The 26,687-nt window shown below is 49.4% G+C and overlaps 1 protein-coding gene across 6 annotated transcripts in view; it reads right to left on the minus strand.

Annotated features, from left to right (window-relative positions):
- Positions 1-6,398: 6,398 nt before the first annotated feature.
- The window catches only part of SEPTIN6 (septin 6), a 67,229-nt gene continuing 46,940 nt past the window's right edge, over positions 6,399-26,687 (minus strand). The window contains exons 6-11 of one of the 6 annotated variants that reach the window (XM_045881850.3): positions 25,755-25,851; positions 22,509-22,677; positions 18,580-18,712; positions 16,744-16,934; positions 14,650-14,693; positions 10,504-11,580 (exon numbers count right to left, since the gene is read on the minus strand). In XM_045881850.3, coding sequence (XP_045737806.1) covers positions 14,690-14,693; positions 16,744-16,934; positions 18,580-18,712; positions 22,509-22,677; positions 25,755-25,851 — 594 coding nt within the window. In that variant the 3' untranslated portion in view covers positions 10,504-11,580; positions 14,650-14,689. Of the gene's footprint in view, positions 8,399-8,449; positions 10,444-10,503; positions 11,581-11,608; positions 13,814-14,649; positions 14,694-16,743; positions 16,935-16,960; positions 17,882-18,579; positions 18,713-22,508; positions 22,678-25,754; positions 25,852-26,687 lie in introns of those variants that run through there. The other 5 variants (XM_054509071.2, XM_045881849.3, XM_045881847.3 and 2 more) reach the window with 5 other exon arrangements.

Consider the following 26,687-nt stretch of genomic DNA (forward strand, 5'->3'; position numbering starts at 1 on the left):
AGAACTGATTACGATCTTGGTGGGGAAAAATAGTCCTACATAAAATTCAGCGTCCCACTGGCAGCGGGACCTTTGGATGAGGGGGCTTTGACCCATTGCCCTCTTTACCTCTTTAAATGACATATTTTTTATTTTTTTAAAAGATTTTATTTATTTATTTGACAGAGAGAAAGAGAGGGAACACAAGCAGGGCGAGTGGGAGAGGGAGAAGCAGGCTTCCCCCTGCCGAGTAGGCAGCCCGCCCAGCCGGGACCCTGGGATCATGACCTGAGCCGAAGGCAGCCGGTTAACGACTGAGCCACCCAGGCGCCCCTAAATGACATATTTTTTAAATGACATGTTTCTCATTATATGACACATCTTCTGTGTAGGGGTATATTGGACTAAGAAGAGCAGAAGATAACAGCAGTTTTCACACTGTTGCATAATGATTTATTTCCATGTCTGTCCCATTACACAGAGTGTGCTTTGTCTTTGACTCAACGGTAAGCATTCATGTTTATTGAAGTAATGGTCTTCAAACTATCAAATCAGAGAACTCGATACTAGGAAGGAAGCTTAGAGATCATACATTCAAGTCATCCTTGTATGAGTGAGAAAAATAAGGCCAGAGAGGTGAATTGACTTGCTGAAGGCTGTAGAGACTGTTCTGGCAAAGCTGAGATCAGAATCTCTGTCACCTGACTCCTTATCCAGTGTTCCCCCAGTCATTTGCCATTGCATTGCCCTAGGTTTTGTTTTGTTTTGTTTTGTTTTTTCCTTCTTCTTCACAGCATGTACCAACTTCTGAAATTTATTTTTTAAAGTTTGACTGTTCCCACCCCCCAAGAATGTCAGTTCCATGAGAATAAGGAACTCATTCATCTTGCTTTTAGCACCTAGACCTGGCTCCGGTAGACACTCCAGAGATATTTGTTGAATTAAATGAATCATTGAATGAATGAATGAATGAATGAATGAATGAATGAATGAATGAAGGCTCTTCCCAATGTCCCAACCTTGTGAAATTCATTTTCATGGAGCCTACATTTTAAGCTGATTTGTTATTTCACAGCTGGATTAATTTCAGCCTAAACTGCCGACTTTGATCAAAATCAGCATTGTATTCAATACACATCATGCCTAGAAAAAGATTTGAAAAAATAAAAACTACTTCTTCTCGGTGTGGATTAAAACTTCTCCATCATATAGCAACAAGTAATTGCAATCTGAGTTTTGAACTTGGACTACAAAATGAAAGGCAGTGAAACTGATATTAGGGGGCACCTGGGTGGCTCAGTCGTTGGGCGTCTGCCTTCAGCTCAGGTCATGATCCCAGGGTCCTGGGATCGGGCCCCCCTGCATCGGGCTCCCTGCTCCGCGGGAAGCCTGCTTCTCCCTCTCCCACTGCCCCTGCTGTGTTCCCTCTCTCTTATTCTCTCTCTGTGTCAAATAAATAAAATAAAATCTTAAAAAAAAAAAAAGAAACTGATATTAGAGGCCATTTGCCCTGGGACAGCCATAAGTAGATTTCATTTGTAATTTCCACTGTGGAAAAAAACCCAGCTCCATCCTTTAGAAAACAGAACAAAATTTGCATGGTTCTCCATGACCTTCTTTCCCTAGTAATCCTTCTGATCAAAAAATCCTTCAGCCAACCTATCTTCAGCCCATCCCCTTCTCACAAGCCACAGCTATTTTCTCAGTGAGCAGGAGCTGAGACCTCTAAGCAGAAATAAATTGTCTGTGTAATGGTTGAAGAGAAGTGTAGGAGGGAGCAATGATAAAGGCAGCCATCACAATCCTAAAATGATCCAGAAACTTCCTGTCATCATCCATCCTCCTTTCCTCCATCATCTTTCTCTGCTCTAACACAGGCTCTTACCACCATCTTTACACTGCACACAGGGACAGCTCTGAGCTTCCCTCCCTGTCCTTTCCTATGGGGGAGTCAGTGAGGGTTTAAGGGAGGGAGACCCAAAGCCTGGCCCCAACCCCCATAAACTACCCCCAAAATTAGCTCACTGAAAGTTTTTGACCAGAGTAGTGTGCGTTACAATATCCTCTTGAGGAATGTTTCCTAGCGGATTAGAAGCAATAGGTAGGAGCTCCCACTGGCCAAATCTTGGTAATTTGAGCATCAAAATCATTAAGAACAGCAATGACAGGGGCGCCTGGGTGGCTCAGTCATTAAGTGTCTGCCTTCGGCTCAGGTCATGATCCCAGGGTCCTGGGATCGAGTCCTGCATTGGGCTCCCTGCTCAGCAGGGAGCCTGCTTCTCCCTCTCCCAATCCCCCTGCTTGTGTTCCCTCTCTCACTGTGTCTCTCTCTGTCAAATAAATACATAAAAAATCTTAAAAAAAAAAAAAAAGGAGAGCAATGACATAAGCCCTAAGTCCACAGTGCTACTAAGTAGCTAAAGAAGTAGTGTGGGAGAAGGGAGGGCCTTGGCTTACAATAGAATACTGTGTGCTGACTGGTAAACATGAAGGGAGTGCTGGAGTTGGAAATTCATCATTTTATAGATTAGCTCAGGCAAGAATTACGAATAGATGCTAAATCTAGGGGAAAACTTTTTATGAGGAGTAGGATATCTGCATGGATTTATAGTCCCCCCCCCCCGATAATTAGTAGCAAAGAAGGAAAAAAACCCAGTAATTATATAGTTGAGAAATTGGGCGACACCTTGACCCCAAATGAGAACAATCTATTTTTTTAAAGATTTTTATTTTTATTTATTTATTTGACAGAGAGAGACAGTGAGAGAAGGAACACAAGCAGGGGGAGTGGGAGAGGGAGAAGCAGGCCTCCCGCTGAACAGGGAGCCCGATGCGGGGCTCAATCCCAGGACCCCAGGACCACAACCCGTGCCGAAGGCAGACGCCTAGCGACTGAGCCACCCAGGCGCCCCGAGAACAATCTATTTTTTAAATGGGATTTTTAAAAATATCAATGTCATGGGGCGCCTGGGTGGCTCAGTCGTTTAAGCGTCCAACTCTGGATTTCACCTCAGGTCATGATCTCAGGGTTGTAAGATCGAGCCCCGTGTTGGGCTCCACATTGGGTGGGGAGCCTGCTTAAGATTCTCTCTCTCACGGGCGCCTGGGTGGCTCAGTTGGTTAAGCGACTGCCTTCGGCTCAGGTCATGATCCTGGAGTCCCTGGATCGAGTCCCGCATCGGGCTGCCTGCTCGGCAGGGAGTCTGCTTCTCCCTCTGACCCTCCCCCCTCTCATGTGCTCTCTCTCATTCTCTCTCTCTCAAATAAATAAATAAAATCTTTAAAAAAAAAAAAAGATTCTCTCTCTCCCTCTCCACCTGCCCTTCCCCCCTCTCTAAAATATATATATGTCAAAAAAGACAAAGAAAGATTCTATATAAAAGGAGAATAAAGAGGACACAATGGGTGATCCTAGACCAAATCCTATATGGCAAGAAAAAAATGTTATAAAGCATGTTTTTCAATAGATAAAGGTGTTGTAAAAATGTTAAATTTACCGAAGTTGATAACTGTGGTTATGTAAGAGAATATCCTTATTATTAGGAAATGCCCACTGGAATATTTAGGGGTAAAGAGCCATGATACATGTAAATTACCTTCAAATGGTTCAGAAAAAATATTTATAGTTATCTATAGATCTATATCTGTATACACAGAGAGAGCACACAATGGTAAAGCAAATGGGGCAAAATGTTTTCAACTGGTAAATCTGAGTCAAGAGTATGTGGATATACTTTATAGTATTCTCATAAATTAATTCCAAAATTAAATGTTTGAAAACTGCAATAGCTCCCTACATTGCTGAAGAATCTCAATCTCGATACCTCTTAATTACCTTTTGTTGTGTGGCCAGCTCTTTACAGGGCTCTCTGAAGGGCTATAAATGATGTTCTTACCCTTTGGAAGCTTGACAGCTCTTGAGGAGGGAAGTCTCTCAAACAAGAGGCAGAAAAGATTATAAAAGTTCAACTAAGAAGTTTGAAAATGGAGAAGAGCTCAGGATACGTGGATGGGATCAAGAAAGACTTCAAGGAGAAGGTGGGAGCTGAGCCTCGAAAGCAGGATTTAAATCAGTAGAGGATATTTCAGACAAAGTCAACAAATAGCTTGTGTAATTCCAGGAGAGGCTTGTGCAGACTGGTGAGCTGAGATGAAGACTGGGTAGTAGGAAGGACTGGAACATTGGGTTGAGTAGATAAGATGCAGGCAGTCCGTAAGTTCCGCAAGAGCAGTGTCTACCTAGATCTCATGCAACAATATCCCCCATAGCATAGGGCACAGGGCCAAACCCACGGGAGGACTTCAATATATCCTTATTATTGGATTGAGGACAAGTAATTTAAGCCCCAAACCAAGATAAGGAATTTGACCCCAAGTCTATACATAACAGATAGATGTATAATTTTTTTTATAGATATTGAGCCCAGGGCAGGTACCTTCTAAAGCCCAAGCCAAAGGAGCTAAGAGGTAGCACAGGGTATGGATAGAGACCCAGGTTAAGGTAGCACCTGGTGGCAAAACCACTGTGAGGTACTACTGTCTGATGCACAACGCTTTCCAGGGGGACCCGCATTTTAAAAGAAGGGCTTTGGAAGAAAGCTGTGCTTTTAGCAAAGGGATGAATCTCCCCAAGTCGGGGCATTTCGGATAGGAGAGGATACTGCTTAACCTCAGTGCTTCCAGCTGGGGCCCTGGCTGCTAGGCTATTTTGAGGGTTTTAGAGGCCCGGTTCTCTCCCTAGAAGCAGTTGGCATTGTCACCTGCTCAACAATGTCCCAGGAGCAGGCCCTCATTGCCCCAACAGGCCCCTGCCCCCGCGTCCATGCTCTAGCAGAACTGTATGCAAAATTTCCCCCACTAACTTGCATTAAGTCTTCAGCCATTTGTCTTCATTTCTGATTTCTTGTTTCTTTTTAAGATTTTATTTATTTATTTGAGAGGGAGAGAGCACAAGCAGGGAGAGTAGAAGAGGGAGAAGCAGGCTCCCCACGGAGCAGGGAGCCCGATGCAGGGACTCCATCCCAGGACCCCGGGATCATGACCTGAGCCGAAGGCAGAAGCTTAACCGACTGAGCCACTCACTCGCCCCTATTTCTGATTTCTTTTAACTGGTCAGTTTCTTCTAACACCTTAGGTTCAGTGATACACCAACCAGCACTAAAATGCGTTAGAGGTGGGGTCGGCAAACTATGGCTCACAGACCAAATCTGCTCCCCCGTCTGCATTTTTTTTTTAAGATTTTATTTATTTATTTATTTTTCTTCTTTAATTAATTAATTAATTAATTAATTTTTTGATGTAGTGTTCCATGATTTATTGTTTGCATATAACACCCAGTGCTCCATTCAATACGTGCCCTCCTTAATACCCATCACCAGGCTAACCCATCCCCCCACCCCCCTCTCCTCTAGAACCCTCAGTTTGTTTCTCAGAGTCCGTAGTCTCTCATGGTTCATCTCCCCCTCCGATTTCACCCCTTCATTTTTCCCTTCCTACTATCTTTTTTTTTTTAACATATAACGTATTATTTGTTTCAGAGGTACAGGTCTGTGATTCATCAGTCTTACACAATTCACAGCACTCACCATAGCACATACCCTCCCCAATGTCCATCACCCAGCCACCCCATCCCTCCCACCCCCCACCACTCCAGCAACCCTCAGTTTGTTTCCTGAGATTAAGATTTTATTTATTTATTTGATAGAGAGAGAGACAGAGATCATGACCTGAGCCGAAGGCAGACGCTTAACGACTGAGCCACCCAGGCACCACCCCCCCACCTGCAATTGTAAGGCCCTCATGCTAAGAACGCTTTTTACATTTTCTGATGGTTGAAAAAAATTCAAAAGAATAATAATTTAGGACATAGGAAAATGAAATTCACGTGTGAATTTCAAATTTCAGTATCTATAAATAAAGTTTTATTGGCACACAGCCATGCTCATCCTTTCACATAGGATCTATGGCTGCTTCTGTGCTAGAGTGAACAGTTGCAGAGGCCCCATTGCCTGCGAAGCCTAAAATAACTTACCATCTGGTCCTTTAGAGAAAACGTTGGCTGACCCCTGGCCTACAACAATGGTTGTCAATATGGGATGATTTTGCCCTCCAGGAGGCATTTGGCAATGTCTGGAGACATTTTTGGTTAGCACAGCTTGGGGGGAGGGAGGGTGCTAAACACACTGCAAAGCCTAGGACAGCCCCTACGACAGAGAACTCTCTGGCCTCAAATGTCAGGAGTGCTGGGGTCGAGAAACCCTGGATTAGAGAAGCCTAAGGGACTTCGAGTAAAGGGAAAACTCCATCCTTAATAAGGGGTGTGGTTTATTGAACAACCAGGTGGTTAATTTACATTAGCTCACGTAGCTTTCACAATAACCCTGCAAGGCAATTACTTCTGTTCTCCTTTTACAGACAAGTTTTTTTCTTATTTTATTTTATTTATTTATTTGACAGAGAGAGACACAGCGAGAGAGGGAACACAAGCAGAGGGAGTGGGAGAGGGAGAAGCAGGCTTCCCGCGGAGCAGGGAGCCCGACGCGGGGCTCGATCCCAGGACCCTGGGACCATGACCTGCGCCGAAGGCAGATGCTTAACGACTGAGCCACCCAGGCGCCCCTTACAGACAAGTTTTTAACCCAACTTGCCCCACAGCACACGCGGACGGCAAGTGTGTCGGGCTCCAGCGCCTGTATTTTTCCACCGCGGCTGCTCAGTGACGTCACAAGCGAGCGTGTCTCTCTCTCTCTCTCTGCTGCCCTCTAGTGTGTGAGCTGCGCAAACGCAGGACAGTGTCGTTTCCTCCGGTACCGAGAGGATGGGGACGCTTCTCCGGTCTCCGGGTCTCCAGCCTCTGGCCAATCGGGAAATGAAACCGGGGAAAGAAAACCCTACCTCGACCGCAACCGGAATTGTAGAAAGTTGACCCTTCTCCCCTCTTGCCCACTTTAATGCTGGGGGCAACAGGAGGAGGCTTCCCTCCCTGGTAGACCCAGGACATAAAGTCCTACGTGCTATCTATAGAATGCTTTTCGAGTCATAAAGCACGGTCATATTCATGAATTTCCAGAAGGCGTGCGGTGCAGAGTTCTTTTCCTTCAGGAATTAAAACTCACCAGAATCTTGTTCTGTAGAATCTGGCACTCCACTTCCTCCACCTTTTATCCTAGATGATAATCAGCTCAATGCATCAGTTAAATCCATGCTAATGAAGGAAAAGTAGAGGACTTCCTGCCCACCCCCACCCCGACCCTTAAGAATTGCTGGCCCAAATGGGGAGAGGGGGGCACAGCAGCCCACCCATGAAGATCGTATATGGGCTTGCCTCCCCGGAGCCGCTAGCGATCACCCACTTGGAAGGCAGCTACCCCCTCCTAGGGCAAACCGTGGTGGAACGCATCATCTAACGATTTAAGATCAGATCACACGGCCATTGAGCATTTCTTTGAATTTTATTGAAAATTGACACGGACATTAGAAAGGTATCGAGCTAAACAGTGCTGGTTTTGGGATGTTTCTCCTGGCGAATGAAAACCCCAGAGGGGTGGTGACTGGTCACACTTTTGAGCAAAAAGAACAAAGGAGAAGAAAGGAAAAACACACAGAGATTCTGGAAAACATGCAAAGAGGCTCTCTCTGGAGACGCCAGACAGTGGAATGGCAATGTAGGGATATACAGGAGTGAGCACGGTCACATGGTATTTTGATGTGAGTTAAGCCAATGAATTCAAGGCAGATTTATCAACACGAAAGCTCTCCTCGCAGATCCCAGGTCGAGCAAAAACCTCTCTCAAAACCCCAACTGGCCCTGGAGGGTTGAATGGAGTAATTTTGCTCTTCCTAAGCTTAAACCCCCTCCTGTCTCTCCCTTCTCCACCTGAGTGTGAGTGGATCCATTTTCCCCCTTGCTGGGGAGGAGGGGAGGAGGGTTCTGCAGAAGGCCTGTGAATGCTGAGGAGAGAACTGTCCCTTGACTTTCTCTTCCATATTCAGAAATGTTTAATAGTGGCCGTCGACAGTCAACCCATTGGACCGGAGAATTGGTGTTTAAAAAGGAAAACCGGGACACTTGCGAACAGCACTTCCACACCCACGGCTGAGGTCTCCTGCCCCAGTCACTTACACTTGGGTGAGTCATCCTGCAGTTGTCTCTCTGTGGTTACATTTGGTCCATTCTCCAGGTTCTTTTCCTGCCTTGGTTAGGTTAGGACAGGACATTTCCACTTAGAATACCATGTAAGCCAGGAGAGAGCTTCTTGCCTGGACACAGGGACACGTGAACACGTGTGGAGCGTGTGGGGTGTGTTATGTGCACAGTTTGAGGGGAGAAGGGGATTGGTTGGTTTCTGGTTTGAGACAATATAATGGCAGTCTTCTCCTTTAGACTTAGTGCAGCTGCTGAAGACAAGATTAAAAAAAGCTGGAGAGGGAGAGAGAAAGAGAAAACATGGAATTAGCCAAAGAAAAAGGACATTCAAAGTAAGACAAGGCAAGGGGAGTGGGCAGCGGGAGGCAGCACAGATTATACTTGGAGAAGACAGGTTAGAAAGGGGGTCACCGAGAGACCGCAACCACCGGGAAATCTGCTGAGAAGATTTGAAGAACACCACACACCGGTTTGAAGCTTCTTGTTTTAATAAAAAAACAAAAACAAAAACAAAAAAACCAACCACATGTGAATGCCAAATGATTCAAACCCAAACCCAAACCCAAACCCAAAGTGATCTGCACCGCAGCGAGGAAAAGCAAACTTCTTGGCTTAAGAGAAATGGGGTGTGTGTGTGTGTGTGTGTGTGTGTGTGTGTCGGGATCACATGTGGGGATTTTTCAAGAAAGCCATTCCATTCCAGTCTGGGAAAATAAAAGCGCAGACCATTTCTAATGACTGGATTTGTTTCACCAGAAGCTAACAAAGTACTTAGGGTATTTAAAAAAAATAGTAACAATTGTATTAATTACAAAGCCTCTTCACTGAAGGGGAAAAAAAAATCTTTCTGTCTACCGTGAGAAAAGCTATCCAGTAAAAGAACTATTTTAATCCTTTTAGCTAACTTTCTGAAGGCCTTCTGTTCCCTCGCAGGTTAGATTTTTTTTTTGTTGACCAAACTTCCTTGATTACAAGGATCTTGTAAGGCACCTGTTCAACACTCGTGTGCCTGGGCCCCAGTCCAGACTTCCAGGAAAGCTGACCAGCCGACGGGCACTGTCAGCAGAAACGCTCAGCTCAGGAGCTGGCCTGGAGTCCTCTGCTTTGCCCGGCCCTACCCACTCCATCCTCAGGTAGTTTTCTATGGGGGCAGGGGGAACTCTCAAAGGCCCTGTAATAATGCTAACTGTTCGTTTTCTCTGGACATCAAAAGACCTTGGTCTCCAGCAACATAGAGGAGCAGGTTGAATCCATTTGTGACAGGGAGCCGGGGTCAGGAGACACTGAATTTCGCCTGGGACATCGGGGCCAGTCCCTCGACTTCTCCAGGTCTCCATTTCCTTTGGGTCCTATCTGTTAGACAGACCAAAATTTCTCCCTGGCCCCGACATTCCCGCCTAGTCCTGGAAGTTCTCCCCAGGGCTGGCTGGAGGTCTACTACTTTTGAAGTGTTCAGAGCTCCGCAGGCCTCAAGTAGTTAATGTATAAACAAATGCAGATGAGAGCCCCCCCATTTGTGAGGCAAATGATAACCCCCGGGGAAATGGTGACCGGCTGGTTGTTTCAGTCTGAGATTCTTGGGAAAGAGCCATAAAACTGGACACCGAGACATCACAGCTGCAGCTGAGATGCCTTTCCCAAGGAGACTCGACAGCCCTAATTTAGGATCTCTCTGAGCTCCTGGCGGAGTGTCCAGTTTTTGTTTGTTTTGTTTTGAACCTCCAAGCATGGGGTCTCCTAAAACGCTCCCCTATGAGACTTGGATTTTTCTCAAGAAACTAGTGTATACTCCATACCTGCCTCTGGTCACTAACCAGTGACTCACCCAACAGCACACATCAAAACTGCGCTCTCGCTCTGCCGACAAGAACACAGAAAGTGTGTGCGTAGGTTCGCTCCTTGTTTCTTCTACTTTTCGCTTCCTATTATTTATGATCTCGTAGGGAAGAGAGGAAAGCCCCTCCCCATTCTCAACACCTCAAAAAGCCCTGAAAATTTGGCATAGCCTGGTTTAACTGTGTGTTTTGGGGGAAAAAATAGGTGATCAAGGAAAAAAAAAAACTCAAAAAAAAAAAAAAAGTAAAGAAGAAGAAGGTCATGATCAGTGCCAGGGGACTCTGGAGGCAGAACTCAGAAGAAGAGATGGGACTCAAAGTGGAAGTACATGGCAGGGGTGGGGGTGGGGGCTGCTGCCTGGCGCCCCCGCCCCCCCAACAAAGGAAAGCTGTCAGTTAAAATAGGAACCTTGGCTTAAAAGGCTAAATGGAGTCCAGTCCAGCTGTAGCGGGGGATACTATTCAGTACACAGCCATGGATTACTGCAAAGGAAGGGCAGAGAAACGGCGCGTTAGCCACAGATCATTGCCACGTGACCTTCAGCTCTCTCTCTCTCTCTCTCTCTCTCTCTCTTGCTGGCCGAACACCAAAGGCCGCTGTACCTGGTGGCCCTGACAGTGGAGGGCTCTCTACTTCAAAGGGGTTCCCAAAGCCATTATCAGATGGGCCCGTTATAAAAATTGGGGCTGGAATATGTTTTAAATATCACATCGTTAGACGGGAGATAAAGTCAGGGGCCTTCCAAGACACAACACCTCTTCTCTCCTCCCCAGCTGATGGTCTCACCTCTTCTTATGGGGGGACACATGCGAAATACAGATTAAAACTCATCCCCTGCACCAAATAAACGGACTGGAGGACTCATCAGAGCAAAGCTGAAAACATTGTTTCTTTGACCACGCAGTCTGGCAGTTTCCAGCATGAACCTGCGACTGGGCCTGCCTAAGTGGGATGGTGTGGAGCCCTAAGGGAGATTACAGAGATACTGAGACACCTCAGAAGAATTCCAGAAGTCTATCATTGAAGACACTAGGCTGGTAATAACATTCAGGTTTATTCTCCCTTCTGCATTTGTGGGGTACCCAGAATTATAGAGAGCAGAAATTTATGCTATTTTCTTCAGCAGTCATGTTTTCTGGAAAGGGCTTGGTGTCAATAAACTCATTCTGGATTTTTAACACAACTTGATTTCTGGCTGCTGTTGGGGCTTGGGGGGGGGGTCAGGGAAGCCCAGTGCATGGGGACTAACTGGGACTAACTGGGACTAACTGGCATTTACCCAGGCATGGTGGAGGCAAATACTTCAGGGAAACAAGCAGCCATCAGAATTCGAACAGGGAAGCTGGTGGTGGAGAATAGCAGATGAGAGTGGCTGGCGGGGGTGGGGGTGGGGGGAACGACTGGGATGCAGGAGGCATCGCCATTTCCGAGCCACGTGACTGCTGGCTTCTTGACCAGAGGCCAGACGCCATCCTCAGACTCCCAGGCTTCTATAAACTTTGGCAGGAAGAGAGGGGAGGGCATGGGTTGTGTGTCCCCTCAGGCGTGTTAAGGGGGAATTAGAGAAAGGGAGGCCCAGCTCTGTTGCGCAGGAAAAGGGTGTCTACAGGAAGCCCAAACTGAAAATGAAAAGAGAAGTTGGGTTAATGAATGGATGGATTAATGTATAACAACAACAACAACAACAAAGGTTAGAAGAAAATTGTCGTGATGACTACTGGATAAATGAGAATATAGCTATGTTAGAATAAGGTCTTACTGCATTGGCTTCTGGGAACATGCTCTCTCTCTCACGCGCCCCCACACCCCTCTGAGTGGCAGGAGAGTGGCATTAGCTAAGCAAAATAATTACCAACAGCCACAAGAATACTTTCTCTCTTTCTAATTACTAGGTCCTAACGCCCCCCCTGCCACCCAGACACCGTACGGGAGTCCGGTCAGCAAATCTCCAGGGGGCCTCAGGCCAATGGGTAGAGCGCCAGGCTCTCGGCCATGGATTGCCTTGTCCCATGGGGAAAGCAGAGGAGGTGGAGGTTTCTCCTCAGGTAGACTTGAGCAGCCCCAGTCAGCTAACTGGTACCCTGGGGCAAGATTGTTTCAGAAGTATCTGGAGATGGTTGAGGGGTCTGCAATAGGGTCCAGACCACGGTTACCTGAAAACCTGAACTACGGCAATCTATTATGGGTATACATTTATCTCATTAAATCAAGGCTAGTATTAGACATCTGGGAGGGCTGTTACAAGCACATGCATACGGGCGTTATGTTTGTACAGTCCCTTCCTCAGAGCGAATACCTCCACACAGCTCTTCACACACGCACCTCTACTCTCTCTCTCTCTCTCTCTCTCTCTCTCTCATAGCCATTTACGTCAGGAATTAGGAGTTCTGCACTCCTCTTCCCACTCTGCCACTAACTCACTGTGTGAGCCTTGGTAAGTCTCTGAAATCCCCCACTCCTCCATTCGCTCATCTGGCAAACTGAAGATTATTCCTTTCTTCTCTACCTCACAGGATTGTTGTAAGGTGAAAAGAGTATGTCGTCCGGAGAAAGGCATTAAAAATACTGAAAAGTATTAAAATGCCACACGAACGCTCACCCCTTATTCTAGTCTTTGTCTACTTGCCCCGGGACGATAGACCTAAACAACAGGGCGACGGCCTATGTTCTGGGCTGCGTGGGAAGGCGGACATATTTTGATACGTGTATCCTGTCCGCATACTGCACGCACACACACACATGCCCCCCATGGGCCGAGGGGCCAGTAACTTTGGGGAGGGGACAGGCTGCCTCTGTGGCTTTCAGATCCCCTGGAGCCAAGGCCTCCCTCCCTTATTTGGCGTGGAACCGCTCCTGCGGTCGGCTGGGGAGAAGCCTGCCAAGAAAAGCCAAGCTACTCGGGCTTGGGGTGGGCTTCCCGCTGGTTGCCAATTGCCTCTCACTTGTACAGCATGGCTTTAATTATAGTTTTGCCAGAAATCATTTTCGTAATGGCTACTAACAATGATTTACTCAGGGAAACCTGAACCAGATCGTGTCAGGCCATGTGCACTAACCGGAGTCGACTGAAATCGAACCCACCAGGATTCATCTTTCCTGCGGTCCTCACTGAAAACGGGGGAACACGTGAGCGGAGCCCCTAAAGGCGTGGGACGCTCTGCTAGAGGCACGAGAGCCACGGTGGTGGACAGACACTCTAGGAGTACAAGGTCTTCCCAAAGAGAGATCTGCAGTTTAATTCCTGTCAACTAACCAGAGCTCCAAGACTTGCCTTTAAGCGAGACAATCAATCATGGCATTGTTCTTTTAGGGTTGTTTCCTTTGGCCCAATTTCAGGGGCCTTACGTTTCAGAAGCCTCTGTGGACTTCCTCTTGGAGATTTGCTGGAAAGGAGGCTGTTTTGCTGGCTGCCCGAAGTTTGGCGACTAGCAGCAGGCTCTCCATTTAAACCATAAACTACAGTGGGGAGTGGGGAGTGGGGAGTGGGGAGAAGCCTTCTCAATACTGTATGTTCCCTGATCCAAACGAAGCAAGTGTCAAAGGCATTTATGAGACACCCGGGGTATTCGGAACACTGACGAGAGGTGTGGTGTTAACGAATTGGTCATTTTGTAGGTGTGGTCATGGTGGTGGTGTGGTTACGGGTTTTTTTAAGAGTCATTATCTCTCAGAGATACCTGCTACAGTACTGACAGATGAAATGATACGGCTTTTGCTTTACAATAATCCAGCAGGTTTGGGATAACAGATGAGATGGCACTGGCCATATGTTGAGAGTTGTCTGGGGGCTGGGTTGTTGGGCACATGGGGCTGCATTATACTCTCTTCTCTCTTGTTCCTGTTTGGAAGTTTCTATGGTAAAGTTGAAAAAATAGCAATAAGCTTAATTATGTGAAACATACTTATGTTCCCTCCCTACTCACTGAGTCTAGAAAAATAGATAGAAGGGGCGTAATCATTGCTATAATCAACCTATAAACTACATGATGCGAAGGACTGCATTATTCACTCCGCAGACATAACAGCCCTCAGGAATCCATGCTACCGAAGGTTACCTGCTTCCTTTCTTATCAAAGGTGTTCATGAAGCTGGTCTTTGTAGAATGAAATGTAAGGAAATCTCTATCATATTTGAAATCTCTTCATTTTCTTCTACTTTTATTGTAGTTTTTTTTTTCAGGGGGGGCACACAGCCAAAGGAAATTTGAGAACTTGAACCCCTCAGATAAAAAACAGCCACCAGAGGGAAATAGAGAAGCAAGTTTCCGTTGACTTGGAACATTCCCGAACCTGGGGGTCAACGCCAACTGTGACATTACAGGACAGACTAGCGAGCCCAGTGATTTCCCTCATCATTACCCGTTAGTTAATTTTGAGAGCAACGATTAGGGCGCTTTTGAGAAAAAAAGAACGGCCAAAGTGACACCTCAGCGACTGATCACAGGATCCACCTATGCTACTCAACTGTTCCGGCGGCAAGTCCGAAAACACTCCACTTGTCACCACACAGGCAAACGTTCCGCATGTACACGGGAGACTGCAACAACTGCTTCTTAATACTGTCGGTCGCAAGAGCTAGGACAGTGAAGCAGCTTCTTTCGTGACTGGGTGTGTTGGGCGGGGAGCAGTATTTGGGGAGATGTGTTCTAGAAGCCACCGCCAGTTCTATTTCGAGTTAATAAAGCTTACCAGGACCTGGGTCTCATGCAGCATGCAGCAAACAGCAGAGTTAACTGTAAAACAGTAAGAGCTGATGAAGGTGGAGTGAGCTTGAGGAGAAATCCAACATTACGAGTTGACACAAACGATGAGGGGTAAGCGATCAAAGGAAGTGAGGAAGAGTGGGGGCGGGGGAGAGGGAGGGAGGGCTGCTAGGGACCCCTGAAACACCGGTACTCTTTCTTAACCTCTGCAGAGACATGTCTCCCTATGTAGGGTCTTCTGCCTGGAGCGGGGCCGGGGGGGCGGGGGCGGAGATCAGTCCATGTGAGACCACTAGCAGAGAGAGCCTGGTCTGGGAGGAACTTCCACTGAACATCCGAACAGGGGATATTTATAGTTTAGTGTCAGTGGGGTCCAAACAAAGGAATCTCCTGGGGCGCCTGGGTGGCTCAGTCATTAAGCGTCTGCCTTCGGCTCAGGTCATGAATCCGGGGTCCTGGGATCGAGCCCCGCATCGGGCTCCCTGTTCAACGGGAAGCCTGCTTCTCCCTCTCCCACTCCCCCTGCTTGTGTTCCCTCTCTCGCTGTGTCTCTCTCTGTCAAATAAATAAATAAAATCTTTTTAAAAAAAAGTTAAAAAAAAACCCCACAAAGGAATCTCCTAATTCCTGCAAGCAGGCTGCGAGGCTGCCCCAGGGATGGAGTTAACAAATACCCCAGGCCAGGGAGGCAGCAGGTTAGAGCTAGAAAACAAATTTAGTTCTTTCTGATCTTAAAAGCAGGAACCCATTCCTGCTGGTGTGACTCACACACGATGCCAGATCAGTTAATATAGGGTGTGTCCAAAGAGGCCTTTTTTTTTGGCTGGTTAACCTTTATCCATCAGGTAACACCAAAATAAGTTCATTAGTCAGTGAATCTGACACAGAGTGTGGTGACTCAGTAACAAAAATCTCTGGGCTCATGGGTGAAAATGTTCAAATTACACTTTTGAATAGCTGGATGGCGAAATCGAGTGCTTTCAAATAGTAACTATTTTACTGTTGTACCGAAGTCACGGTCTTATTCCTAAGTGATCAGCCAGGCACGGAGGAAAGGAAGAGGCTCCCTCCTTCTGGCAGAGAGCCTATAGTTGAGTCAGGAGCAAGTCGCTAAGAACAGAAGGCAAAGACCGTGGACACCTTTCGGATCCTCGGGCCCCTTTGGTAAGGACATGGCCCAGCACTCCCTGTGAGGGTTCCCTGTGTCACACTGCACAAGCAATAGGAGCACAGGGATAGGTCCCACTGGACATCCTCTCCTCTCCTCTGACTCCGGGATGAGGAACGGGGAGCTCGGGCCGGCAAAGCCTGGAGTCGGTTCAAGGTTATGGGTCCGCAGGTCCGCACGTAAGCAAGAGCCCATAACCTTACCAGGGGAGATGGACAGACTCTGCTTGAGGATGGGGCGCGTGGAGTCTACTAGCATCTGGGGGCTCCCCACCAAGTTCTCGGCATCCCGGGCCAGGAACAACGAAGCGGCCAAGAGGGAGGGATGGCACAGAGTGGGAGACCCGGACTGGGCTGCAGCCTTCAGTAAAAGCAGTTAAACTGCTGGCTGCAGCTAAGTGAGAATGGGGCTGGGGGGGCTACGGGCATGGGGAGGGGAACACCTCAGACACAAGGATGAACAAGCAGGCCTGTAAGCCAGATCAGCGCCAACTTCTCGGGGGAGAAAGAGGGTGCCCAGAGGCTTCTGCTAGGGCACACTCTCCCCTCTACCCTCTAGCTGTCCTTCTCCTTCACCTCTTTCTTACACCTCCGCAGATCTCATGGTTTCCTCCTTTCTTTCTCCCCTCCCACGTTCCGTTTGCCTCTCTTCTGCCTCTCCCTCTCTTCCTACCTGGAGCTTGCAAGGCTTTCCCAAGCAGCCGAGCGGAGGGGCCGGGCTCCCGGGACCACAGCCCCCCGCCCCACTCTCAGTTCCCCAAACTCAGGGGACACAGAGACCAGTTTAGGGACCCAAACACAAAACGCACCTGTCAGCCCACAGCTCACCTCTGGCCCCCAACCCCACTAGTCTCCGGGCCCTGTGCTGAGGGAACGAGAAAGAAGCCACAACCCAGAGCCGCCTACCACTTACTTTTTCTTCTCTTTGTCCCTTTTCAGAGTCTGTGAGCCTCCAGCTTGGGAGCCCTGGGACTGGAGCAGCTCAGCTGCCGTCTTTCTCTGTTTGAAGGCGTTCACTTCATCGTCCAGGGATTTCTTCTTATCCTCCAGCTTCTTCTTCTCATCCTGGTGTAGTTTCTTCAGACGGTCAAACTTCTCGTGTAGCTGGCAGGGAAGCACAGGGAGTCTGAGGAGAGGCCCCCTGGGGAGCTCCTCCTTGAGGAGCCGAGCCCAGGGCAGGTGGGGACCGGCAGGACCCGGGCACCTGAGGAGACATTTCTGCCAGGGACTGCTAGGATGGCACTGTGTTCGGGGTGGGTCCCTTTCCTGCCACTTCACCTCCACGTTTCTGCTCTCGAATGTGGTCAGGGACTGTTATTAATGAATGTTAATTAATAATTAGTATCAAGAACCATTTCTGTTATTATTGGTATCTTATGAGGAAACAGAAGGTCAGAGAAGTGAAGGAATTTGCCCAAGGTTAATCCATGCTTCGGAGGATTATACAGTGAGATCACCCAATATGAGAGGGGGCCCCTGTCTTTCCTTACCCCCTCTGGTCAAGGAGGATCACCATGGGTTGCAGAGAAAACTTCAGCAGTGGCAAAGCTGGTCAAAGAAAATACTTGTCCTCAGACATGGAAGGAGATGAAAGGATTTTATAAAACGGACTGAGTGCAGAGACCTCAGCTTTGACCAAGGGGAGACTCAGCTAGCCCTGAATAGAACCAGACACCCAAAGGAGAATGTGCTAACAAACCAGAACGTAATAAAGTACCCTGAATACTAAGCAGAACAAGCATAACCTCACTTTCTTTTGAAGGTTCTAGAGAGAATTTAGGATTCCATAGCACTCGAAACATATCACGGAGGAGGGCAGGTCTCCGGCTCTCACAGGTATTTGGGACGGCCACTTAGTAAGGGCTGGTGGACGACAGGCTTGCCGTGTAGACCAGCTTCTACTGGCCCCCTGGGATAGGGTGGTGGAAGCGGTGGCCATCCGTTGCTCTAACCTGGCTCTTGTTCGTTGGCCTTTCACTCATTTATCTTTGAGATCCCCTCCCGTCTCCTCCAAAAGTAGTGGGTGACATTTTTCTTTTTGAAAAGTGAAACTGAAAAAAAAAAAATCAACGTCCACACCATGGACTTAGGTCTTGATTCTTTTTTTTTTTTTTTTAAAGATTTTATTTTTATTATTTATTTGACAGAGAGACACGGCGAGAGAGGGAACACAAGCAGGGGGAGTGGGAGAGGGAGAAGCAGGCTTCCCGCCGAGCAGGGAGCCCGATGCGGGGCTTGATCCCAGGACCCTGGGACCATGACCTGAGCCGAAGGCAGTCGCCCAACCGACTGAGCCACCCAGGCGCCCTTAGGTCTTGATTCTTGAGCAGTGCCGCCCAATAGAACTTTCTGCGGTGACGGAAATATTCTAGAGCTGTGCTGTCCAATATGGTAGCCACTAATCGCAGGAGGACTGAGCCTTTGAAATGTGGCTGATGCGACCGAGGAACTGAGTTTTAAATTTTATTTCCTTTTAATCCGTGTAAGTGTAAATAGACACATGTGGCTAGTGGCTGCAGTATGGGAGGGCGCGGCTCTAGAGAATTACGTAACATGGAATGAGAACACATCCCGGCCTTGGCGGATGAGGGATCAAGAAGACACCGGTCTCATATCGTCCTCGGTGCCAGACAAGGCAGGGCTGCTGATGCTGGGCCCCATTCCTGCCTGGAAGCTTCGAGGCTCCCGCTGGCTGTGTCCAAGCTCAGCCCCCTCTTCCTGCCTGCTGGGCAGTCAGGGTCACACTTACCTCTTTCTCTGCCTCTTTAAGTTCAGCTTCTTTCTCTTTGACTCTCTGGACAAACATCTGTCTCATCTCCTCTTCTTTTTTCTGGAGCTCGCCCAGGAACTCATTCCTTTTGGCCTCATAGGTCTCCTGTAAGCTGCGAATACGGTCAGGTTAATTCCCCTGCCTTTGGAATGGCTCCTAGTCAATGAAAACTGGCCCCAGTGATCCTCCCTGGGTCTCCCGATCCCCCCTCTCCCCAATTCTGGGAGAGGTGCCAAAACAGAACCACAAAGCTGCAGGCAGCCAGCCTGGCATGTGACAGCAAGGTCATGGGCTGCTTGCGGGGGCTGGGGCAGCCCTGAGGAACTAACAAGATACTTGGAACTGGAAGTGACTCAGAGCATCTGTTTCTCTGCCCTGGTTATACAGATGAAGAAAGAGGGCCAGAGAAGTGAGGTGATTTGCTCAAGACCACATGGCTAGATAGGGGTGAGCCAGGGACCAGAAGCTGGATCTCTTGTCTCTTAATCTGGGTCCTTCCTCTGCACTGGGCTCCCAGGTCCTGGCTCTGAAACTGACTACATTAGTGAACTATTTCAAAAAACACTCGGTGAGACTCCATCGTGTGCTAGACACAGGACTAAGCGACACTCTGCTAGTCATTCAACATCTAGAGCCAACAGCCACTGGGCCCACCATCAAGGAACTCATGGTCTACTGGGAGATGCCCGGGCCGAGCCTCCGCACCCCCAGCCTCAGTTTTAAAGCAACAGGGGTCAGCCTAGTGACGAAGAGGAGGAATCATGCTCCGAAGAGGGCAGCAGGTGGAAGGGCACATGTGGAGAGAGGATGATGTACTTGGGGAGCCACGCATAGTCCAACATGGCCGGAGAAGACGGTGGAAGCTGTGGAGTAGAGGGAGGCGAGGTTCCCGAGTCCGGCAGAAGGGAGTGGGTTCTGGAAGTCGTATTACCTGCTTGGTCATTTATCTGCTGCAGGGTTTCAAGCAGGAGGACTGACTTCACGCAATTTGAAAATGAGAAAGACCACTCAGGCTGTTGCGTGAAGGACAGACTTCCCAACAATCCAAATAAGAAGTGATGGGATCGCTCAGTCCCACAAGAAAGCCGGAAAAAAGAAAGAGATCTTGCCATTTGCCACCATCTGGATGGAGCTGGGGGGGTGTAAGGCTAAGTGACGGAAGCCAGCCAGAGAAAGACAAATGCCACGTGATTTCACTCATACGTGCAATTTAAGAAGCAAAACAAACGAACCAAGAGAAAGGAGAGACAAACAAACAAACAAACAAACAAAAAACCAGACTCCTAATACAGAGAATAAACCGTGAGTGGTTGCTGGGAGTGGGGGTAGGGGGGAGTTGGGAGGAGGTGGGTGCGGGATGGAGGAAATAGGATAAAAAAGAAACGATGGGATCTAAATGTTAAGGGCTGGTAGGGATGGAGGATTGGGGGGAACTTAAGGAACAGCGAGGGAAGCAGAACTCCTAGAACTTTTAAGGACTTAAAATAATTCGGGTGTTTGGGCTCGGGCAACCCGGTGGACAGTGGACCCATGAAGTGCAGCAGGGAACACTGGAAAAGGGGTGTGTTTACGAGGGAAAAAGATGAACTGAAGCTCAGACAGCTGCATTTGGAGGTACGTCCTCCATGGGACGTCTGAGTGAGAATATCTGGTCAGCAGTTGGAGCAATGGGTTTGGAGCTCAAAAGTACGATTTTGGCGGGGGACTCATCCCTTTCTAGGTATAAGTAGGGTTGATCGTAGAAAGAATCTGCCAAGAGAACACAGAGTGACACGAGCAGAGGCCCTAGGAAGGAACCCTGGGGCACACCAACATTTAAAGGCGTGAGCTGAGGAAAAGGAGCCTGCCGGTGTTGGCCAGAAGGAGTGGCGAGAGAGAAGGACCCGACCCAGCCAGGCCAGTGCGAGAAGAGCCAAAGGCAGAGAGAATTTCAGGAAAGAGGCGGTGGGGAGGAATATCGAACGATGCATTGAAATAAGAAAAGATGGGACTCAGAGGCCCCATCATAACTGGCCATGAGCATGTGATTGTTGACCTAGGAGAGAGGCATTTCGGAGGCGCGGTAGGGGCAGAAGCCAGTAAATACAAACCACTCTTCCTCTTTCCCACCAGAGCCAAACTTTTTTTTTTTTAAAGATTTTTATTTATTTATTTGACAGAGAGATAGCGAGAGCAGGAACACAAGCAGGGGGAGTGGGAGAGGGAGAAGCAGGCTTCCTGCCGAGCAGGGAGCCCAATGTGGGACTCGATCCCAGGACCCTGGGATCATGACCTGAGCCGAAGGCAGACGCTCAACGACTGAGCCACCCAGGCGCCCAGAGCCAAACTTCTTGAAAGGGCAGGGGGTGGTGACGAGGAGGAGTTAAGGGAGTGTTTCTTTGGGATGAGCATGTTTGCCTGCAATGTGGAAAGGAGCCCGGGCAGAGGGCGAAGACTCGGGTAACAGGTGTTCAGGATGGAGTGGGAGGAGGGGAGGGGACTAGAGAGGAGCAGGCAGACCAACACCTCCTCCTCCACAGATGCAGATTGAAGCTGTGGGAGAGGGACGCCGGGTGGCTCAGTTAAGCATCTGCCGTCGGCTCAGGTCGTGATCCCAGGGTCCTGGGATCGAGTCCCACATTGGGCTCCCTGCTCGGCAGGAAGCCTGCTTCTCCCTCTGCCTCTGCCCCTTCCCCTCCCCCTGCTTGTGTTGGCTCTCTCCCTCTCTCTCTGACAAATAAATAAATAAGTCTTTAAAAAACAAATAAAGGGGCGCCTGGGTGGCTCAGTCGTTAAGTGTCTGCCTTTGGCTCAGGTCATGATCCCAGGGTCCTGGGATCAAGCCCCACATTGGGTTCCCTGCTCCGTGGGAAGCCTGCTTCTCCCTCTCCCACTCCCCCTGCTTGTGTTCCCTCTCTTGCTGTGTCTCTCTCTCTGTCAAAATAAATAAATAAAATCTTAAAAAAAAAAAAGATTAAAAAATAAAAATAAAAAACAAATAAAGCCGTGGGAGGGGAAGGAGAGTAAACTGAGAGAGGGCCCACCAGAGAGGTAAGTACAACTTCCCCTATCCCCAGGAGCTCTGGCAGCCCCTGTCCCCAAAGGGGAGCGAGTCCCCCCTTCTGGAACGAGGCCTCCCTGCAAAACTGGCCACACTGTGCCCGCAGAGCCCAGCTTCGTCCTGGGAACAGACACTACGGGATCTCAGGGGCCATCTGACAGCCTTCTTGGCCCACAAGCGTCCCCCTCACTTCCTCAGTGAGGCCCGACACTTCCTGAGAGGGGACTGAGCTGTAATAAAGGACGCCACATGGTGATTTCAAGTGTGGGGCTCATGTCCCGCATCACGTAGACAGATCGACGATGATACCTGGCCTCTGGCTCCTGTCGGCATAGTAAACTGCTTTCGACAACATTCCTCTTGTCTGAAAGCATCTCCGATTCTGATTTGGGAAGTATGGCAAGGATTATTAACAGCCCGCGGTCGAAACAAAACTTGCCCCTGAATGCAGACACTCAGGACAGCGCCTGAAGAGCCTGAAGGTCCCCGGCCCGAGCGCAATGACTGCTACCCGGTCCCGTCATCTGGGCTTGACAAGGGGAAGGAGGGGCAGCCGGGGTCTGAAGAAGACAGCGGGCCAGAGGACAGGCACGGCTGCCAGGCTGCGGGCCGAAGCCTCGGCTCCGGGGTCCCCTCCGGCACAGCTGACGGCAGCCGGCGCGCGCACGTGTGTGGGGGGGGGGGGGGGGCTGTGGGTGTGCGGCAGGGGTCCTCTGGCCGTCCCCCCTGGCCCGTCGCTCACCGAGCCCGCCCTGCCACCAGGTGCGAGGGGCAGGGGACAGCTCTGCGCTCCTCGGTCCCGGCACCCGGGTGTCGCCTCCCCGGGGGCGGGGCTGGCCCGCGCAAGCCGTCCACGGGCACGGGGTACCTGAAGGGCTTGCTGTCGGGGTCGGTGTCCTGGAAGCCCATCTCCTCCAGCTTGCAGCGGCGGTACAGCTCATAATGCCGGCTGTGGGTCTGCTCCCGGAGGTCCTCCATGTTCACCCGGATCAGCATCTCCCGCAGCTTCACGAAGTCGCAGTGGGCCTCGTTCTCGACTGCACGGCAGGGGAGGGGGGATCGAAAGCGCACTGAAAGGAAGGCCAGAAGCGGCGGGAAAGGACGAATCGAGAGGCCGGATGCCTCACGGCCACATGGCCCTTCCACCTGTGTATCTGGAGCCTGTGAATTTGCCTCCTGATGCACTTTTCCACGGAAAACGCACGCAGAAACTTACAAGGCTCACAGTAACGGAAAACGGCAAGACCATAAAAAAAACATCTAAGAAGACATTCAGTAGCACCTCAACCCAAATGCGCCAGTCAGAGCCTCCCGGGAATGTTTATTTGCTCCGCACCACACTTAGGCTCATGGCGAATGCGCCTTCAGCCGTCTGTCCAATAAAGAGTCGTGGCATCTCTGCTCCCAGCATGGCGTGAGGCACCGGGAATTCAGAAACGAAGTCATGGACTCTTGCCCTAAGGATCTTACAGCGGAGTGGAAGCAGAGAGGCAAACAGGCAAGTATAATACAATGCAAAAATGACCAAAATGGAGGTCCATGCGGTGCAAGCCCAGAAGAGGGGGGCCGAAGGTGCCCCAGCAGAGTGAAGGCTTCACCAGAGAGGCAACCCTTAAGATGACTCTTGAGGGAGGAATCAGAATTTATCAGGCAGATCAGGGAAGAGCCCACGCAAGGTCTCAGTAAGGTTAGGCAAGGTTACGTGGCTAGCAAGTTGCGGGTGGGATTGAAGTGCAGGCGGACTAAAGGAGAGGCAAAGGCTCTGAGCAGATGCCAAGTCTCCAAAGAATAAAAGGGAAGAACTAGGACATCTATAGAGGGCAGGGACCGAGAGGGCTGTGGACCAAGGTGTGGCTCGCCTGGATGGCAGGTCGTAGTTTCAAAGGAGGTGTTTTTTAGAGCATGGATAATGGCCTGGCAGCAGCAATGATGACCAGGACAAAGCGGACCCCACTTTCTGGCCTGAATGAACAACCCCCCCCCACCCCGTCAAAAGAGTACAGCAAAGGTCTGCATTTGGGGCAGTGGCCCAGAAGGACAGAAAGAGAGACCAAATCATAGCAAAGTGGACTTCCGGTTGGAATACAAGGCTGTGTGCCTCCAAGCATGGGTCCCCTGGGTTGTGGTGGGGGTGTCTGGCCTGACCATGTGGGGACAGTGGTGTCTGAGATGATGAACTGGCCTAGTCACCCTAGGTTCTGTCTTCCAGGGCCGGGAGAGGGGAGTGGGGGCAGGGAGGGGGTCTGGGATGACAGGGTGGGTCACAGTTGCAGCAGACTGCCTCGTGGCCATCAGAGTAACCTTTCCAAAGCTCAGATGGGCTCACATAACCCCTCTGCTTAAGACCCATTGCTTTGGGGCACCGGGCTGGCTCACTGGAAGAGTATGCAACCCTTGATCTTGGGGTCATGAGTTTGAGTCCCCGTACAATGGTTGTAGAGATTACTCAAGTAAGTGAAACTTTAAAAAATTAAAAGAAAAAAGACCCATTGCCTTGGGAATAGAGCCCCTTGCTGCCATAGAACATAAGCTAATATTAAAAATCACATCAGTCAGGCAACTTCTCGGGACCAGCTCTTCCTCCAAGTCCGGACAGTGATCCCCGGTGGCTGGTCAGAAGGACTGACTCCAAGGTCACTCGAACAGAACAGTGAACTCCAACTTATACAAAAAACCTTCAAAAACCCTTTGTTGGTTAGGTGTGCACGATCTAAATTGGAGGAAGTCACTGGAACCACAAACTCATTCCCAGTTAGGACTATGGGTCCAGGAACCATTCACAAAACGTCCCTAGCAGAGCATCTCGGCCCCAGACGGCAGAGAAGACCAAAACCTAGCCCAGCTCCGATAAGCAGTCTTGTCCTACCTATGGAAAAATCCAGCGATCACTGGAGAGGCTCCGGCATGCCAGCCTTATACGTGAGGTGGACAACTTCCCACCCACTTCCCGTTGTTTGCTCAATGGCAGCGATGAGCATACAGTGAATCAGCCGCCCTCTCGCACACGGTGCCCCTCTAAGACCCAGCTTAGAGCTGAAGACTTGGAGGACAGACGCCTCGTCTGCCATGGCAGCGTCCCAGGCCTTGCCTTATCCACAGAACTGACTAGTTCCACGGGTAACTTACCACGGGTCAGGCAGACCACAAAAGGAAGTTTCCTGAGTGTATATACATCTGTTTTGAAATTGTGTAATAATTATATATATACAGAAATAAAGAAGAAAAACTGAATACCAATGTATCTACAACCCTATGAAATAGTACCAGTACCTTGTGTCTCTACCTGGTCTCGAAACGAGACTTAACCACTATCCTGACTTTGGGCTTTATCGTTCTTCCTTTTACTTTGTGGTTTCGCCACTTACGTATGAATTCCTAAAAAGATAGATCTTGTTCAGTGTTGTCTCCTTTGGGAATTCACATCAACGGAATCATACAGCATGCATTCTTTCCCCCCCCCTTTTTTTTAAAGATTTTATTTATTTATTTGAGAGAGAGAGAATGAGAGACAGAGAGCATGAGAGGGAAGAGGATCAGAGGGAGAAACAGGCTCCTCGCCGAGCAGGGAGCCCGATGCGGGACTCGATCCTGAGACTCCAGGATCATGACCTGAGCCGAAGGCAGTCGCTTAACCAACTGAGCCACCCAGGCGCCCATACAGCATGCATTCTTTGATTTACTGAGCCCAATGTTATGTTTCTGAGATTCATTCCTGTACAAGTAACTATAATCCATTCATTTTCGCCACCGTCTAGTATCCCATTAGATGAACATTTTGCAATTCATCCAATCTATTTTTGATGGTTATCTGGGTTGTCCGCTACTCATCTGCTATATTCTTGTACATCTCCTGGTGCCCTGGGGCACCTGGGGCCAATACACATACTTTCTTGAACATTCCTTCTTACCTGGCTCCAATAACATTCGCTTTTGTTTTAGGAATGCTTTCTCCATTGGAGACAAAGAGAGCTTGCTCACAGCAGAGAATCCAGGGGTGGGGCCAAAGCTGCTGGAAGCCCAAGGCAAATGAGTACAGACCGGGGACAAGTTAGGGCCTAGTCACACAGCGGCTGGAGACAGGGAGAGGGGCCCCGTGTCCTGGAGACTCACTCACCCTGCACCGTGCCCCAAGGATACTGCCGCGCCTTCATCATCTTGTTGCCTATCTTCAGCTCCTCTGTGCTGCCGATGACAGCGAACGGCAGGTGCGCCTGGAACAGAAGGCAAACCGAGGCTCAGAGCAGAGCTCTGGGAGAAAGGCGCCGGCTCCAGGGCCTCGGGCCTATCACACTGCGGTAGTGTCCCTCCCTGTCGCCATCATCAAGAGGAATTTCTGAAGCTCTGAGCTGTGTGGGGCTGAGAGGCCAGTCCAAGTTTCTGCTGTCCAGAAATTCTCAATGACGTGGCCAAACACACAGAGAACAGACGAAGATGGAAAATAAGCCGAATAATGAGCAGATACCCAGATGAGCGCGCTGTTCAGAATACACAGGTGCTGAGGCGGAAAGCCTTTGGAAGGTGGGTGAGTGGGATGAGGGGGGCTACGTGTGGGTAGAGAGGCTAAAGGATCGCTGCCCCCTCCCCCAAGTGTGAGAGCCCCGGGAGCCGGTATGTACTATAACCACACTGCTGACTGAGCTCTGCGCTCCTTGTTCTCATCCTTCCCTTGAAGCAAGAGCCCACGCGGAACTCTTGAGCCTAGAAGTCAAGTCCACAGGTATTTTCCCACATGCCCATAGCTGTGCTGGGTTGTTTTAAGTGCCATAAGGGAGACAAAAGAGGTAGAAGGCACACACTCCCTCACCCCCTAGGAGCTTACAGTCTTATTGGGAGCACCGGAATTACATACGCGGAATCGTGTAAGACAGAACATGACCAAGGGCTCAAATGTAGGGTCCGGGGCTTGCACGTAGTAGGTACTTAATAAATACTCCTTGAATGGCAGCAGCAGGGCCATGAACACAGTAGAGAGGAAAGAAAGGCGAAGTACAAACAGGGGTATGAGCGTGGTGCTTGCAGGGTCATGGGGGGCTAGGCCTGGCTGATG

The sequence above is a fragment of the Mirounga angustirostris genome, unplaced genomic scaffold, assembly GCF_029215605.1.
Source record: "Mirounga angustirostris isolate CCGP_5_RB_7025 unplaced genomic scaffold, mMirAng1.0.hap1 SCAF_11, whole genome shotgun sequence".
NCBI classification, from domain to species: domain Eukaryota; kingdom Metazoa; phylum Chordata; class Mammalia; order Carnivora; family Phocidae; genus Mirounga; species Mirounga angustirostris.